The 18,086-nt window shown below is 39.9% G+C and overlaps 1 protein-coding gene across 1 annotated transcript; it reads right to left on the bottom strand.

Moving 5' to 3' along the window:
- Positions 1–935: 935 nt before the first annotated feature.
- Positions 936–11,992, bottom strand: nr2e1 (nuclear receptor subfamily 2, group E, member 1). The gene is made up of 9 exons (XM_055021470.1): positions 11,411–11,992; positions 8,940–9,085; positions 8,177–8,264; positions 6,978–7,213; positions 5,882–6,028; positions 3,428–3,524; positions 3,174–3,323; positions 2,933–3,038; positions 936–1,846 (listed from the first exon to the last, which is right to left on the bottom strand). The coding sequence occupies exons 1-9, from the start codon at positions 11,469–11,471 to the stop codon at positions 1,684–1,686; spliced, it is 1,194 nt and encodes a 397-aa protein (XP_054877445.1). The 5' UTR covers positions 11,472–11,992; the 3' UTR covers positions 936–1,683.
- Between the last annotated feature and the right edge of the window lie 6,094 nt (positions 11,993–18,086).

Below are 18,086 nucleotides of genomic sequence, written 5' to 3' on the forward strand. Positions count from 1 at the left end.
CCTGTGAAATACACCAGTACCACTGATACTGAATCAAGTTCTCAGCATGATACCACCATTGCCATGCCTGAAACCTCCCACAGTGTTATTTGGCCACCATTTATTCACCAAACACTGGTTTTGTTTCATTTTACCAGAAAACATTTGGCTTTCCCTTTGAGCAGCTACAAATTTTGCCTATGCCTCAAAGTTCCTGTATCGAAACATGAATTTCGGTCTTGGTCGGCACACTTTTGGGTACATGTCTCCCAGCAATTGATTGACTTTGGTTATTCATAAATCTCCTCTGAACTGTTTGAGTCAGGTGATTAAAACTTCAACACAGTTGTGTGTTCCAGCAGGGGGTGGGGGATCATCTGAGACGTACACATTGAAACTTGCTTTGAACAAGACATTGCAAATTCAAATAAGCTCCTGGAACATTCCCAAACCTTTAACCCATATCTATTCCAGACGGGAAACTACGGAAACATTAGTTTAAATGAATAGCAGACACCATGTGGTTTTTCTACAAATTGTTAAGGGACTTTTTTTTTTTTCAAACATTAGTGAGGTTGCTTACACACACTTGGGGCTGTTTTACTCTTTGTGTATTAGAGAAATGTTGCATTCAGTTCAAACCTATTTGCTCCCATGATTGAGAGCAGAAGTGTTTTGGGCTTTTTTGCATCAATATTCAGAACAAATCATGAAAGTTGATCAAATGCATTAATCTGTTGGTGTGTCAAGCAGTGTAATAGGATACTGAATTGTGACAAAGGAACATTTGTCCTGTTATTAAATGGATATGCCATGCATTGTTAGTTGTATGTTTTGTATCTTGGACGTTTCCAGGGTAAAAATAATCACGTGCAGGAGGAGCAACATCAGTCTGCAAGATGAAAAATCTTCAACTGCTGCTGTATTCTGGTATCTGATGTATGAAACCCGCTGAGTTCAGTCTTCATCTCTTTTATTCTCATTGTTACAACTCTAAATAGTTATAACTCAGGATATTTACAGCAAACTCGAACACAGGGCACAAAAGAACATTTCCAAGTGCTGAATATTATTTTATCCAATGTTAGTGTCTGTCTTCACAAAATCAACCTAAAGACATTTTTGAAATGCTGCTGCATCTGAAAACAGTGCACACTGACAGACAGGACAGCAGCCTCTGAAATGACTTCCTTGAATAATTTTACAGCAACATTTTTCATTTCAAAGTTTATTTTCTTCGTCGTTGCCCCCTTTTGTGCATTTGGTTTCAGCACTGGATTGCGGAACAGCGACTCGGGGCCCTCTCGCTATTGGGGCATCTTTTTGGTTTCCTCCACTGGGACTGAACACAGCAATTACAAGATTAAATTGGTCATCAAGCTCATTGGTCTCAAAGACACTCGAAAGACATCGTAATGTACAGCATTTATGTTTAAAATGGACTTGGCAGGCGCTCTTTTAGAGTCTTAAGGCGACATTTAAATACTGTAAACTGCAATTTTCTGAACCTAATCCTTAACTAGTGCAACTGTTAATAGGCGATCTGGCTGTGTTGGCGTCTTTACTTCAGTGTGGAGCCTACAAGCCTAAAAAACTTTGTGCTTCGTGAAAACTTCAACCCCTGCTGCACCTACGTTGAGTTGACCTGTCCAGACCTGGGTGGATGTCTCAGTCCTTTTCCACACCTCTGGACAGTCAGATAGTTCATATATCACTTGATTTGTACATGTCGGACAGAAGCCTTGTGATGGGAACGTTCCCGATGGTCTTTTTGAAGAACACTTCCTCTATGGTGGAGGGGCTGACGGAGCGGAGTGCTGGGAGGAGAAGCAGCAGCTTCCCGAAACGGCAGGGCTGAGTTGGGTACCTGAAACAGAGAAAAAGGTTCTAAAACAACCTTTTATACATGTTCTGTTTAGCATAACACTAAGAAAGAACAACTATTTAAGACCAAGAAACATGATCCCTCAGGTTGAAGTTAAGTCTGCATAAAGCAAGTAATGACAGACAGGTTTGGATGAATTAGATTCTAACCCGTGGTGTTCCGTGAAGCAGAACAGCTGTATTCATAGCTTGCAGAAAAGTAGAACAAGAAGAAAGAAATATTCTTTTATTCTACAAATGGGTAACCAGACAGTCTGGCTATAAAAATCCCACCTGCAGTTTGCTTCAAGACAATAAGGACAGAAGGGTGTATGTGGACAAAGGGATTGTGGTCAAATTAAACCATTTAGGTCAACATACAAAATGCTTTTGTGGTGGGAAAAATTTTGTAGTATTGAAAATTATTCTGAACTTATCAACCACACAGTGAAATTTGGTGATGGTGGCAGCATAGTGAGGAATCCTGTCCTTCAGAAGAAAGCAGGGAAGCTGGATGGATCTAAATACACACTGATACACCTTAAAATAAAAGAGTTTGAGGCTGCAATGACTTCACCCTGAGGTCAGAGTTCACTTCCCATCAAGACAGTAATCCTAAACAGACAGCCAAAGGGGACAATTCAAGGGAATTGTTGAGGTCAACATATATTCATGTTTTAGAATGAATCAAAACCTGAAAAAATACTGTATTTTATTTTATAAAGGTTCTCCATCCAAATGAACTGAGGTTGAGTTTTTGTGTCAGGGGTCTGCAAACTGTGGCATCAGAACCACAATTGACTCTTTGGATGCGCTGCAATGGCTCAGTAACCTATGCTAAAAATGACAAAGAGCAAACTAAGGTTTTTAAAAATAAATATAATCACAAATTAATTTTTAAGCAGTTTTCTAATTTTGTTTAAAAATAATTGCAAAATAGAATGACACTAAAAGGAATAAAAGTAATCATTTTTAGATCTATTTTTCTTGTCATCAGTTTGAAAACGATGTGTTTGACTTTACATCATTTTCCACAAAGATCACCATCCATTAGAAGACAATACTTTTGTGCAAGGTTTTTTTCACATACCTGGTGTGGATATAGCTGTTGAGTGTGAGCTGTGCTTCATCTTGTAGGGCAGCGATGGCGCTGGCATTGCGGAAACTTCTTAATTCAGTGCTGCCTTGGGTAGGAACTGTAAAACATAATCTGTTTAGGTTTATGGAACAGATTAAGTTGAGGTCGCTCAAGATTGAACTATCCCCTTTGACTTTGCCAAGGTAGCATCCTGTAGAATGTTTTTTTTTTTAGGAAGCTGACCGCTACACACCTGCTTTGAACGTTACAATGCATTTTAAACATGCAAACTCCGTCGCGTCGAGGCGCATCTGTCGGAATCTGGTCACCACCTCCTGAAGTGCCTGGATCTCAGACATGATCTTGTTCATCCGCTGAGATTCTGTGTTTTCTGTGTTCATCCCTGTATATGGGAAAGAGAGAAAAGTGTTGCCATTTGGGAAAAGAATGCAGCAGCAAGCAGTCACACACTGCCTGCATGTAGAAGGATTTTAGGATTTTACTTACCAGAGACAGCAAGAAGAGTCGAGGAGTCCACAGGAATTGCCCACTGAGCGATACCCAGAACAAACAACTCTCTCCAGGCATCCTCCAACAGAATCAACTGGAAAATGATTGGTCTGTTTAAGCCACCATGAATATTTGTCCACTTAAGACATTTTTATTAGATTGTCCATCTATTTTTTTGTCCCCCCAAAAATTACTTTTGACTGGTAATGTTTCTCTAACACACCGGATATATTCAGTTACATTTTTGTGAAGTCACTATGACTTCAAAACTCTTTCTGAGCTTAATTATGTAGCTGAGAAACTGTGATATAATAGAAGTAAATAAATAAATTAGAACAAATGATGTGTGAATCAGCAGAGCATAATGCCCAGAGACACTGAAGAGATTAACTGCAGGAACTTCACCACCATAAAACACCAGAGGGCTCAATAGCAGCGCGCTACTTTATACACACACAGTACTGTGAAATTTAGTCAATTTGAGTATTTTGACCATGTTATCCTTTTTAGGCATTATCTGGTACAGCACATTGAATTGTAACAATTATCTTTTAGCTTTTTTAAATAAAGTTCATTATTAGTATTATTTGTCTGAGAACTGGCCTCGTATATTCTACTAAGAATGCCAAAACCTCCCTTTTAATTTCTAAAAAATTCACGTTTTAGGTTTATTAACGTTTAGGAGCAAGAGCACTCTAGTTGATTAATAATAATAATAATAATAATAATAATAATAATAATAATAATAATAATAATAATAATAATAATGATAATAATAATAATAATAATAATAATAATAATAATAATAATAATAATAATAATAAGAGACTTAGGCCTACTTCATAATTTAGTATTTTTGCTCTTGTCTCTAGTATATATACATGTGACTTTGTGCTGTTTGTTCCTCTCTGTTCCAGTGTTTGCTCATTGGTTACTTTCTCCAATTTAATGACGCAAACTGTGATTCATTTGTTGCTGCCTTACTGACTTAGTTCTTCCATTATTTATTGTTTTTTGTAATAGAATTATTGCAAAACATAAATAATAGGTCACAAAGGCGTAAATGGCGAGATGTTGGATGAAATAGCCAAATAAATATATAATATTCAAATTACGTGAATCACTAGCGGAACAAGTCAGAGTCGGGCCGGGGGGCGGGGCTAATGACCGGGCCCTTTACACCCAAATAATGGAGCTCATGATAATTTAACTTTACAACATAGACATGCCCACCACAACAGAGAGCGACCGTGTTATTCTGAAATCCATCTGACATGAAGTGCAACAAACCAAGAGAACAGAAACATCAGGCTTCTGGTCACTGATGATGAAACGGCTCAAAGTCAAAGTAGTTCAGAACCGCGGAGAGCGATCGGATCATTTGAACACTGTTTGACTCGTCGAACCGAGCGCTCAGCAGCGCGCGCTGAAGCGAGTATGCAGAGGCACGCGCCGCATGCGCAGCCTGTTTGCAGCGCCTCGTGCGCCTCTGGATGTTTGTAACTCGTTCACACAAACCGGACGGTCTGGAAGATGCTCTTCCAGGCGGCTCCAATGTAAACCTCAACTATAAACGCTATACTGCTGTCTTGGATCAAAAACGCTCAACCCGAACTGTTAAAGCAAGTATAACTCAACCTTCTGTCCCTAACGCCACCGATAGAGAGAAAAGGGATGTTAGCTCGGCGGCTCGGCTGATAAACTTTACAATCAGTCTACAATTAACTCACTTTGTCAATAATGTCAGAGTTGCTACCTGTAACTAGTCCTTCGCTGGGCTGGCAGTTTTGGCGGGTTTTAATCGCTGCCAACAAAAAAGTCCAGTTCATGTCCAAGACAGTAACAAAATATTCGTCCAATTTTTCTTGTCCTTGCTCTTTTTTCCTCCATCCTTTTCACTTTGCTGCTCCATGGAGCTGCACTCATGATAACTTAGTCGGTAAAAATGCTACATCTAATTTTCCCATCTGTTGCCAAGTGATTGATGATGACGTTGGGTGGATGGCTGGTGACAAGCTTTACCCAGAGTACACTTGGAGGCGATATGAGCGATCCACTCCTAATTTTGTGTATCATAAAGTTAAATGTATGAGTGAAAATAAAGCCAGTCGTGTAGCACAACATTTTATTCAATATTTTACACTCACTATGTCATTAAAATTAGTCGGTTTTGTAAAGTATTGGACAACCATGAGTCAACAATGACTGGAGAACCTATAATATAGCTTAGTATAGTGCCCCTTCCTCTCATATTCTTCCACCCCTTTAAACCCAGGCCGGGGGCCCGCTCCCCCCCCCCCCCCCCCCGAGGCTCCCTGAAGCTCCGCCCCTGACATGGCTGTAGGTATGAAAACCCCTATAAACGTTAGATGCTTTCTCTTTTTACATGTTCTTACAGAGTTTGGGTTTATAGAAGCAACATTCGCTGCAGGTCATGAATTTAAAGTTTACCTGATCAGATAAAGGCAGGGTGGAGAATGCGGGAACGCTTTTGGCCCATTTGATGCTCATGAAGAGGAGGCGCGCTGCAGACTCGCACACAGACTCCGTGGCCACCTCGTATAAATACATGGGGGTCCCGCTGACTTCATGAGGATACTGCAGGACGTGAGACATAAAAAAACAAACACGTGTCAAAAGTCTTAGTGAATCACAGTTTAGAGAACAGCGAGCTGCGAAGATCAAATTCCAAGCCCCGGCACGTGATTTTATAATCATCAGTGTTTCTTGTGCTGGATTGGGAGAGAAAAATCTAACTGGCGGATTTGTGCTTCTTACAAGTTGCTAAATCGGGACAAGAATTTCAGCTTCTAACCTCTGTAGAAAAAATCAATTATTTGGAGCAACTATCAAATAGCTGCAGCTGATCCAGAACGCTGCTGTTCGTGTTCTCACTAAAACCAGTACGATGGAGAACATAACACCAGTTTTAAAGTCCCTCCACTGGCTCCCTGCAGCTCAAAGAATAGATTTTAAAATACTGTTGTTAGTTTACCAATCACTGAACGGTTTAGCATCACAATACATTAAAGATCTGCTCTTGTATTAACCTTCCAGATCTCTCAGTTCTTCTGGTTCTGGTCTGCTTAGCCTCCCCAGAACCAGAACCAAGAGAAGAGAAGCAGCTTTCAGCATCTAAGCACCAAAAATTTGGAACAGACTTCCAGAAAACTGTAAAACAGCAGAAACCCTGACTTCCTTTAAATCTCAACTAAAAACACACCTGTTTAGAATTGTTTTTGAAATGTAATATGTAACAATGTATTGTTTATTCTATGTTGCATGACTTTGTGTTTTTGTGTTTATGACGGAAAACACTTTGAAATGCCTTGCTGCTGAAATGTACTATACAAATAAAATGTGATTTGATTTGATTTAAAACAGCATCATCATACCCGAGGGTGTTCTTTTCAAGGGGTTTTCTCTAGGCTTTTAAAATCTCTTACTATATATTTCAGCTCATTTCCCACAGCATGGTGGCTTAGATAAAGAAACATTAAAGTTTTAGTAAATAAAAAGAAACAATAAACATCTCAGAACATTGTACCTTGGGGGTGGGTTGTGCTAAACCCACGATGGCCTGTCGTTCTGGCGTGGTTGCTACTGAGCTCATCTCCAGGTTGTGGGGCTCCAGCTGCGTGACCGTGGTGAAGAAGGGAGGCCCGGGCAGCGAAGATCCCGGGAAGTGGGTCGAGGAGCCGTTCACCTCTTTGTGGCCCCGGAAATAAAGGGCGACTTGTTTGCGGATGGTGGACGTCCGGGGCCCCCTTTCATGCTGGACGGCTGCAAAAGTGGGACAGCGGACAAACGGAGTTCAAGGAATAGCTTCTGAAAAGCGAACTGCATTCTTTTGAGAAAATCCGATCTGCATTCAATGACAGTGTTTGTAAAAATGGCCCTTTTTATATAGGGGTAAAGTCAAAAACTAAAACAAAACGAATAATGAAGTTCCACTTGGGAGTCAAAGCAGGGCCCAGAGTTGCGTGTGGCTTTAAGCAGAATTTCATGTGGGATGACACTTCCTGTTAGTGCCCATGACCCAACAGAGCCCATCATCAGAGCTTCAAAGCATATTTGGGTGGCGTTAGAGAAACAGCTCTAGGTTTATATGGAAATGTGCAATAATTCATGTAGTTTTATTAGCAAACAGTTGCAGTGTGCATAGAGTGGGATGCCAACTCAGGCACAAGCAGCAAAAAAGATTAAACAGTCAATATTAATCATGCTAAAAAATTTTTAACAGAGATATAACTATTGAAATGTTCCATACTCATTTGACTCCAGTACACTTGCCAAACTTTAAGAGTATGATTTTTTTTAATTATGCCATTTGAAATATTAAAATCTAAAAAAATAATGAAATATTTTTTTAGCTGCTCTGAAAAATGATTTTATAAGTTAGAAAGGAAACAAACACTGCATATAAGTGTATAAACAAAATCTTAGATTTGTATTAATAAAGAACATTCACAAGACTGTCAAATACAAAAGTGCAGGGAGGGGCACAGCCTCCCTTCATCCCCCATCGGAGGCGCCAGTGCAACAAACAAGTCCAAGCAATTAACTTATATTGAAAGCTGCACCGCGCTGCAACCAACGTCCCCTTCAAAACAAGCAAATAGCAGGTAATTATCAGCTTCTTTGCAGCTTTCATTAACAGCCTTAATAAACTTTTCCACCTCGGAACCAAACGCCACAGCGTGGCGTGTCTATAGTCAGAGCCATAATTAAATCAAGCCCATTTACCGTCTTTATTCATGTTCACTTCCAGGCACTTTTTCAAACGACACGCTCGGCATTGGTTCCTGTGAGTTTTGTCAACGGGACAGCCACCCTGCACAGAGACAACAAGCAAAAGAGGGGCGGAGGGGGTGCGGGGGGGGGGGGGGGGGGGGGGGGGAAGAAAACAAGAAAGAAAAAAAAAGGGTTAAAACGAAATCCTCCTGCTATTATCCTCCTGGGAGGCAAATCTCCAGGTAAAAGATCGCGCTATTATCTTGCAGTTATGGACCCCGCTCCCCTGCGGCTCTAGTGCGGCCTCATCCCACATGGATAAGTACTCGATCCCGCCCTCTGCCGCCTTAAATCCTCGACTGGGAATCATCACATTAGATTGGATTACACAATAAATATAGCAGCGCTGTTAGGTTTAACACAGCGAAAAAAAAAAAAAACAGAGCGAACAAAAAAAAAACAAAAAAAAAGGGAGCGAGAGACAGAAAGCTCCGTGCGTAAAATGCACATTCCGTGCGTAAGGGTAAAACGTTGTTGTTTTTTCTAAAAGAAACCTGTATTCATGTATATCAGAAGACGCTAAATGCAGAAAAAGTTGCATAACAATTTATTGCAATAGAAAAACATGTACAGCCGCTACTGAGAGTCCGTATTTTTCTTTCTTGCATGGAAAAAAAAAATCCAATCAACTATTCAAATAGTTTGAATAGGACACACCATTTGAAAGTAGCGACCAAAACGATTCTGAGAGCCTGCCCTCACCTCCCCTCCTCACCTGTGAGCCCGACTTGCACACATAGGTTCGGTTCCTCCGGATGCTCCTCTTGAAGAATCCCGAGCAGCCGTCGCATGCGTAAACACCGTAGTGTTTTCCTGAGCTGCGATCGCCGCACACTTTGCATGGGATGTCCAGAATCCGACCTTGGAGATGCCAAAGTGTCAAAATCAAGATTCAGTCAAGACCGAAGTAAATGAATGAAATATGACCGTAAGTCATAGTGGTTGATGCACGCTTTTGAGTTTATACAGTAATATATTTCAAACTTGCACGGTCTGCGGTGACATTACTGTGCAAATGACTCCAGAGCAACAGATAAATTGTCGAGCGAAAGATTTATTTTTCGGGCAAACATGGACGCCCGGCCCATTCTTCACCCAACCATTACCATGGGAATTCACTGGAGCATATTTTGGGAATAAAGTCCGGTGGGAAGCGTCATATCTGAGCTCCCTAAGACAATAGCCCCAGGGCGCACAATGGAGACATTAGGGGAAAGTGTTAACTTAATGATTTTCCCCCATTGAACCTCGTCTGACTGCCTGGATCTCGACAAGCTGCCAACTCCACTTCATAATGGGACTCGACAGCTGCTTTATCCCGCAGGTCTATAGGCCCCAGGATTAGGGAGTGACACTGCACTGCGAGAATAATACGCACCAACTCGTTTCACCAACTCAAATGAAGTGTATGTAAATCGAGCCCAGTGTAGATAAAAAAAAGTGATTTTTTTTGTTGGTGAAGATTTTGTATTCAAATCTGTTGAAAAAGAACTATATTTGTATGCATATGAGGGAGCTTTTCCCCCCCTCTCGCTCTGGAGGGAAAAGCCGTCTATGTAATTACACTGACGTTTTGCCACCTGCTCATTGATTCAGCAGTGACCCGTCAAAAAGGGTAGCATGGGAATAACTACTCGGCAGCAAAGACAATGACTTCAGGGGAGAGTTATACGACTTCAATTGGCTGTTTATTCAGAATCAGAAGGCCGTGGGGAATATTGGTGTATAGGCCACAATCAACAAGCTTACAGCATATAGGAATGTGATCAATAATTAAATATTACATTAGAAGGTTTATCTTTTAAAAATATATTTGTAAAAAATAAAGAAAAAAAGAAGCGAATTAGCAACTGATTCTTACTTATCATTTTCTTTCTATAGCATAAAAAATATGTAAGAAAAAAAATGTTTATGAAAATATTATTGTTTCTATTTGAAAATTGACTAAATGTTTGGGTTTAATTCAGTTCAATTAAACCCAACTTCTTTTTCTTTTTCTTTTCTAACGACTTTAAAAACAAAAGACAAATAATAAACAGCGGAATTTGATTGTTCAAGTGAAATGAATCGGTGACGATTTTGTTGTTGTGGAAAGAAGATTTCGCTCCCCACCTCGGGGGTCCAGTGCGGGTCCATTGTGTGCATTAATTACCTGAAAATATATGGCGTATTTTATTAAGGTAATCACCATCAAGACCGAGAGCTGCTAATGAAAAGGAGACTGCAGTTCTGGACAATATGACATTTTTGCGGAGGAGGAAGCGATCCCAAGTTACATTTAAACACTAATTTGAAACGTGCTGAGGAACTGCACAAAGTTAAGTTTCTAATACAATCACAACATTTAGGATAAAGGGAAACACCGAAACAACAACAACAACAACAACAACAACAACAAAAAACTTAGCATCACAGATTTTGATGTGATGAAACTAAAAACAACTAAGTAAAAAGTGATGCCATTACATGCTAATTTGACAGAAACGTGTTCAAGTCTGTTGAGGACATTTGTTTCATTTGATGTTTCTAAAGACATTTGATATTTGCACTTTTTTGGGGCTTGTGCAGTGATGTTAAAAAAAAGTTCCAAAGCGCAAAAAAAAAAAAAAAAAAAAAAAAATGAGACAAAGAACCGTAAATATACCGCTCTAATACAATCACAATATTTAAGGTCAAGTAATTGCAAAAATATTAAGTTCGTTTTAGGATATTTTAAATGTATAAAATAGATAATATATAATAAATTATTTAAAGCAAAGTTAAGTCAGAGAATTTTTGATCAAAATTAAATACTTTGCAAGAATAAAGTTGCCTTAGTTTGTTGCGTTTTCATTTTATTTTAATTATTTATTTGTTTTAACTTCAGAACAACTTGCATGAAACAGGCAACAAGTGGCATCGAGTGTGCTGCGTAATTCTTCTTTTAATTCTTTCTATCTTTGTCTATTTCTTTACGAAAAACAGGAGGACGATTTGCGTGTGACAAACAACATATCTGAATAAAATAGATCACACACAAGTTTCTGAAATAGACTAAATTATTGCGTAAAAGTTGTGATGAAAATTCAATTATACGTGCAAAACGTTTATTGCTTATTTTCATTAAAAAAAAAAGAAGTCGGCGAAAGGCCTGAGTTGGACTGAATATAGCTGAGGATCGTCGAGAAATGGATGAGAGAAACTTACTTGATTTGACGTTCAGAATATCCAAGCAGCCACTTGTTGAACCGGCGGGTTTGCTCATCATGAATGTTCAGGTCTTTCTACAGTCTCTCAAGGAAAATGTTTCCTTTTTTTATCTTTTATTTTAAGAGTACAACAAGAAAACTATCGAAGTATAAGCGGTGTGTTTTGCTCTTCAGCGGATAAAAAGTCCAGTTACCAACTTGTCAGAGTCGTAGGCTTCGTTTGAGAGCTCCAAATGAAAACTCAGCGCCCGAGCTTTATCTCAGCACCCTTTGCCTTCATCACAGCCGGACTGGAGCTCCGCATGCGACCGGGTATCGGTGACAGACGGCAGCGCCGCTCCGGCAGGTCGGTGCGCACCAACCCGGCGCGTAAAGTTGGACGTGTGCGAAGGAAAGAAACCACCGCCTGCTGGGGATCCGACGGGGCGGTGAAGCCGCTGGAGAAACGGAAATTTACCCCCCCAAAAAAGGCGAATTCTGGGCTAAAATCAGAGGTGAAAATGTGTTCAACACACCGGGACGCGAGGTGACTTTGTGCTGCGAGTTCTCCCCGAATAAGAGTCGGTAATATTTATGAGAAGTGTCAGGGGGAGGCTGGAGGGTGGAGAGCTCCACTTCCTTCATCCACTTGGCTTTCTACACTAAACTCCAACCTGACGTCACCGGGAGTGTGAGAGAGAGTTCGCGTGTGTTTGCATGCGTGCGTGTGTGTGTGTGTGTGTGTGTGTGTGGGGGGGGGGGGGGGTTCGGAAGGGATAGGGATGCAAAGTTCCTGGGTGAAAAGGCGCCGCATAAGTTAACTTTTAAAATACTTTTATGAGACATGTCAGTGTTTTTCCGTTAGAAGTTCTAAATTAATCCAAAAATTACACTTTTCGAAATAACTAGAGTATTTTTTTTTAAAAAAAATAGACAGCAGGAGTCAAAGTGCAGAGACAGTATTTGGAGCTTCACTTCCGAGTACTTTCTATAACTCGTGCTGAGATTCTGCATAAACAGCTTCATGGTTACAGCTGGTGAAGTTCAGAGATTCGCAGCCTGACCTCGGTTGACGGAGAACAGCATCTAATCGTTTAGAAAGAGTTCAGCCACGGAAACAACAACAAAACAGTCGCTTAACGCTTAACAAACGATCCAATCAAAAAAAATTAAAAAAATACATGCACACCTCCTTTTTGTAGCCCCTCTCTCCCCACTTTCTCCCTCTCTCTGAGGAGAGAGGGCGGGTGTCCATGTATGCGCCGCTTTCCTCCCGTTCATGGCTCCTTGTGAGCTTCACTGCCTACTGGGATTTTCAGTCTGATGCACGTGTTTAAGCGGGAGTTTCTTTTACTTTATTTATTTGCTTATTACTATTTTGCTTCTTTACTTATTTAAAGTGATTTACCCTATTAGCTACAGATAAATCAATATAGTCTGAAGTTAAAATTCAACAGGCCGACAGTTAAAATATAATCCCGTCATGCGTCAACTTGTTAAAAATAAAATTAAAGCGCATTTTGTCAAGTTGAAATGCTATTTTATCAATTTAGGCGATTTAAAACAACGTGAAATCAGTTATTGAGATGAACATACTTTTATCTTATGCTTTGCAGAAATACTTTCATGCAATTAATTATTGGTATTATCATTAATAATAACATGAGCAACAGCAATTTCTCAAAACGGGACGTCATTGAAGCTCCTGCTCACAATGTGATATTTTTTGGCCCTCGTTTAAAGCTAAAGAAAGCGCACAGTTGTAACTATCTTCATCAATATGGATGTGTTTCAGCAGCAATATTTGGTTTTAAATGTGGACTATTATAAATAGTCTTTAACGCCTTTTGTGCTTTCAGACAGAGTTGCATTCCTTTAGTTATGCGCAAATTTTAGATGAGTGTCACAGTCCTCCGCGCTCAGAACCCCCCGTGGCCCCAGATGCGGTTCGGACCCCTGAAATCCTGCCTGCGCCCCGGGGCCTTCCGGACAAAGTTCGGGGGGTCAGCCCGCGGGCCTGCACGGAGGGCCTCGACCTTGACAGCTTGCTGCGCTTTCGCCGGGTAACTCTGAAAATTCATATTCCGTTTTTTTAATTGTGTCCATTCCCACGGTGCACCAAGGGCCATATGGACGCACAAAGTGTCGATTTAAGCGGACAGGGGTGAGGCGGAGAAGCGTAGTTAATTGCAATTAGCCATTGTTGCGTCCTGCAACCTGCCTTTCAGCTGAACGGCTGCAGAGCTGGAGCCTAACAAGGCCGACATGGAATCACCCTGATATTCCTTTGATTCGCCTGCAGGGACTCATGGGGCGCCTTACGTCTGAAACGCGACATTTAAGAGCCACATATTACACATTTTTACAAAAGCAGAAAATAAATCACATTTATTATAGCAGGAATCTATTTAATTGATCATAAAATTATACATATAAAAAAAGTTTCTTATTTTTTTTTATTTTCATGGTTTTGGAGGCGTTTCTAAATGTGCGGCTGTCAGATATGGGTGTGTGTGTGTGTGTGTGTGTGCGCGTGTGTGTGTGTGTGCGCGCGCGTGTGTGTGTGTGTGGGTGTGTGTGTGTGTGGGTGGCTGTCGGGGGGGGGTGTGAACGCTGAATGTGTGACATAATCTCCTTAACTCGTCCTAATCCTCGTCATTCACTGATAGCCTTTGCACAAATATGACCAACATCATGGTTGCCGGGGCTTCCCTCTTTCACTCGCCTTGTATTAGTGACTCCCTTCTCCTCAAGCAGTCAATGAAAACGGCGCGAACAAAAGGCCCGACTGGATTGTGTATCTGTTTTCTCTCTGGAGCTCTGCATCAGTATGCGGGCAGATACTTGACATGCTATAGGATGGACTTTAACAGCGAGTAAGAATCCAGCAGAAGTCAGCGCGGAGCAAAGCGGAGAGACCACACGTGTGTGTGCTCATTAGGTGAATGAGTTTGAACCGTGAGGGAAAAAAAGCTTTAAAAACATATAAAAGTCACCCATTTAATATGGATGGGAAAAATATGAAACATAAATCTGGGTTTTTTTTTTTTAGCTTTCTCTCAGGTTTCTTATTTAAGGCACATACTTCAAAAACAACAAAATGGGCAATATTACATTGGAACAGCTGATCTCTTTCAATGCATTTGAAAGAAAAATAATTTTAGTGGTAGTTTCTCTAAAAATAGGGCTGATTTTTCCCCCCCGACTCTTCTCCTCATTCAATTTCTCCTTCCTCTTTCTGCTAACTTAAGCATTTTGTCACCAGTAGTGAAACAAAGACTATATAATAACTGCATAGAGTTGAATTTGTACAAGAATGAAAGTCTTATTATTGCTATTGCATATCAACAATCTGCAATCAAGTAATGCCACTGAGGTCAGCTGTTTGATCATGGCTTTGAAATCTTGGAAGTTTTGACTTTGTGTCTTTTCAGACACTTTTTACCTGATAAGCCAACAAGAAGCTTGGCTGACAGTGTAGAGCACTTCTTTAAGGGTTCTGAAGAAAACATATATGAATGTACAAAGTCCTTGTAAAGGCCTACTATGTGGTTCCTCCCCTGTTTATTTGTAACAGGTTGTTAGTAGTGCCACAGACGCGTTTTAAGAGTGGAGGACAGAGATCTTTTAAAGTTGTGACCTCCAGGTTATGGGATATCTTGCTTTGATTCCATTTAGCTTTTAAGAAGTAGTGACAGATTTTTTTTTTGTTTCAACAGGGCTTTAATTATAAGATTTTAATATCATAATTAGTTTTATATCATGAATATTTTTGTTTTACTCCACCTTTGACGTGTTTATTATTTTTTTGAGAACTTGACGTTTGTTTGATTCTGTTGAACCACTGCAAATGTTTACCGGTGAAATATAAGTAGACTTTTATTTTTAAAAAAATCATTTCTGCCAATAGAAATCACCACCCAGGGACTATAGTTTAACCGCCTTTTAGGCACTGCTATCACTGGCCAGGCCCCTGACCAATCAGGCGTGAACCAATTGGCTTTAAAGAGAAGTCACTAAGCTCCAGAGGACAAATAAAAGGGAGAATTAAAGCCCACCAAAGCCGTATGCAGTCCTGCATCTTTTCAGAATGGCCAAAGAGACCTTAGTATTTCATCTTGGAGATTCTGAAGGGCTCGGTATTCTGAATAACAGAGAGGGGATGTTTTTGAACATGATGACTAAAACTATGTTGAAAGACCTCTTTGAAATTAGAAGTCTATATCTATTTTATATATGTTTTCCTTTTTGAATGAGAAGAAAATAATCCAGTCGGATTTCAGCACCATGGACAGTTCTGCAAAAAAGGAGTCACTAAATAGATGCAGATTACCTGTTGTTACTGAAAAAGCCAACAATCTGTGTGACAATGAGTGTTAATCAGGACAAAGCTTCCAAAAACACTGTAACTGTCTGCATGACATGTTTATGAGAGTCCGTTATGTGTTTTGGATTCTATTAAATTGTGTTTTGATGTCCATCAAAAAGTAAAATGAGGGTTCAAATGAGATAAAATGTAATTTTAAAATAACAGTGTTGACTTGACTGTTATTTTAGTTATTTGTGACAATCCATTTTTATGGATTTGTTTAATGACAGGCAAGAGGTTTAGAATTCATGTGAAAGTGGTAGCACCAAACAAACAAAAACAAAAATAAAATCTAACAATGCATTAGTTGAGTTATAATTAATTAATATTAGTATTAATTAATTTAATATTTGCAACTATAATGAATAATGCATGTGTTATACAAAAGCACTCTTACTACCTGCTTCTACCTGTGGATTTGTTTCTAACTCACATAAAGTAATCCAAAGTTTGATGGAAGCTGAGTTGAAAATTATATGCAAATATTAAAATAGTTTTCCATTATTGGAACTGGTGAGCAACTGATATGACAACATATTGTTGTCTTATGCAAATAAATATTAGGTCACATTTTTAATTTTAATTAACCCTTTTCCGCCATAATTGGGGGCAATCATGAAACAATTGTGCTGAAATTACCATAAAGTTTTTCTCTTGGAATTAGAAAAAAATCCTTTAAGTGAAATTTCATAACCACAACTGCTAAATTTTTATTGTCTAGTTATTTTTAATACTAACACCAAGTAGACTAGTCAGAGACAATATATTTACTTTCAGCTCAGTCACAGCTGTAAAGATTATGTACATGTTTAATAAGTTACATGTCATCACCTTTATCTTTTAATGATAATATTTTGTAATAAAGAAAATACAATCTGCAGCTTATGCAAAAATTAATCAAATGCAGCTTAGATGTTGTGTGTTATTATGTGTGAGAAGTCAAAAGGTGAAATTTTTCCAATCTGTAGGAGCAATTAATTACTTCATTAATTACTTAATTACTTCACAAATTACTTAATTACTTAATCTTTTATCCACAAACATTTGTACATAGCTTGTGTGTTTAATTAGTCCATTTATAGCCACATAAACTCATTATCAAGCAATCTAAATATAATTTGTACATTATTAATTCTAACATTGACCTTAGACATTTAAGTGGATGTTTTGGAGCCTGTTTGCTGTTTTTTTTTCTCTTCATATCACTGAACTATATGAATAATTTTAGGTAGCCTATGCTATGGTCAACTATTACAGAGAAAAAAATTGTTTTATTAACAGGTGGGAAATAGAACCAGCAGTTTAGTGCATTTCAAATAAAGAGTAAAATCTGACTAAGGCAGGTTCTTAACAACCTGAGAGGCCAGACAACAACACTGTTTCAGTCTAGTTGTTCTTCGGCCAACAGATCTGTATCAAAACTTGACAGAAATTCAGTTTAGCAAATCAAGCTTAACAAGAAACCCTAGAGAGCTGATATTGGTTCTTTGAAGTGAACAGCATCTCACTCTGCATGCCTTACATTTGGGACACAGTTTATGTGCCATATAGGATGTTTGAAACAACCTACATTTCAAATCTAAACACACATTCCCTCATTATCATCGATCCACAGCAGGAAATCATGTGTCATCCTCTACAGTGCTGACCAGGTCTTGTCCCGCGTGTGCATGCACTCACACTGACCAGCATTACTCACTCCCAACAAAACTGGGCCCAGAACCCAAACCCAGAAGCCCACAGGTTGGTGCGGTGCTGCTGCTGGATGCTCTGACAAGTCTATTTGGGGCAAATTGTCAGTGAGAAACTTCCGCTCGAACTGCCTTGGACAAAACTGGCTGTTGGGGAGAGCAAATCCCGCTGCATGAGGGTGGGGGGGACAATGGGGGGCGAATGTGTTGATGTGCGGCCGGTGGCTGGGGAGGGACAATGGACGGATTAGTCAGTCCCCTGGCTGACTGATTTGAGATGGCTCCTCTCAGCCTCTCGCTGTGGGGAGTCCCATTGTCCCGCCTCTGATTCCCACTTCTCACAAACTCCAAACAAAAGTCAATCTCTTTCTCAAGGGAGGGAGGCATAGGGGAGCATGGGGGTGCTGAATATCGACCCGTGTTTCTGCAGGGGAAAGTGACTCAAAAACTTGTTTGCGAGAGAGACCGTTGACTCTCTAACTCCTCTTCCACTTTTCATGTGGCTTTATTCTGCTCTCTGCCTTCATCCTCTCCATTTGTGTCCACTGACCAGAGGTGGCGGTGATTGAGAATAGACGGGGTGTGTTGAATGCTGGCTCAAGTGGGGTTGGGGGCACCTGTTGGAGGCTTAGGGG

The sequence above is a fragment of the Poeciliopsis prolifica genome, unplaced genomic scaffold (genome assembly GCF_027474105.1).
Source record: "Poeciliopsis prolifica strain line A6 unplaced genomic scaffold, Auburn_PproV2 SCAFFOLD076, whole genome shotgun sequence".
NCBI classification, from domain to species: Eukaryota; Metazoa; Chordata; class Actinopteri; order Cyprinodontiformes; family Poeciliidae; genus Poeciliopsis; species Poeciliopsis prolifica.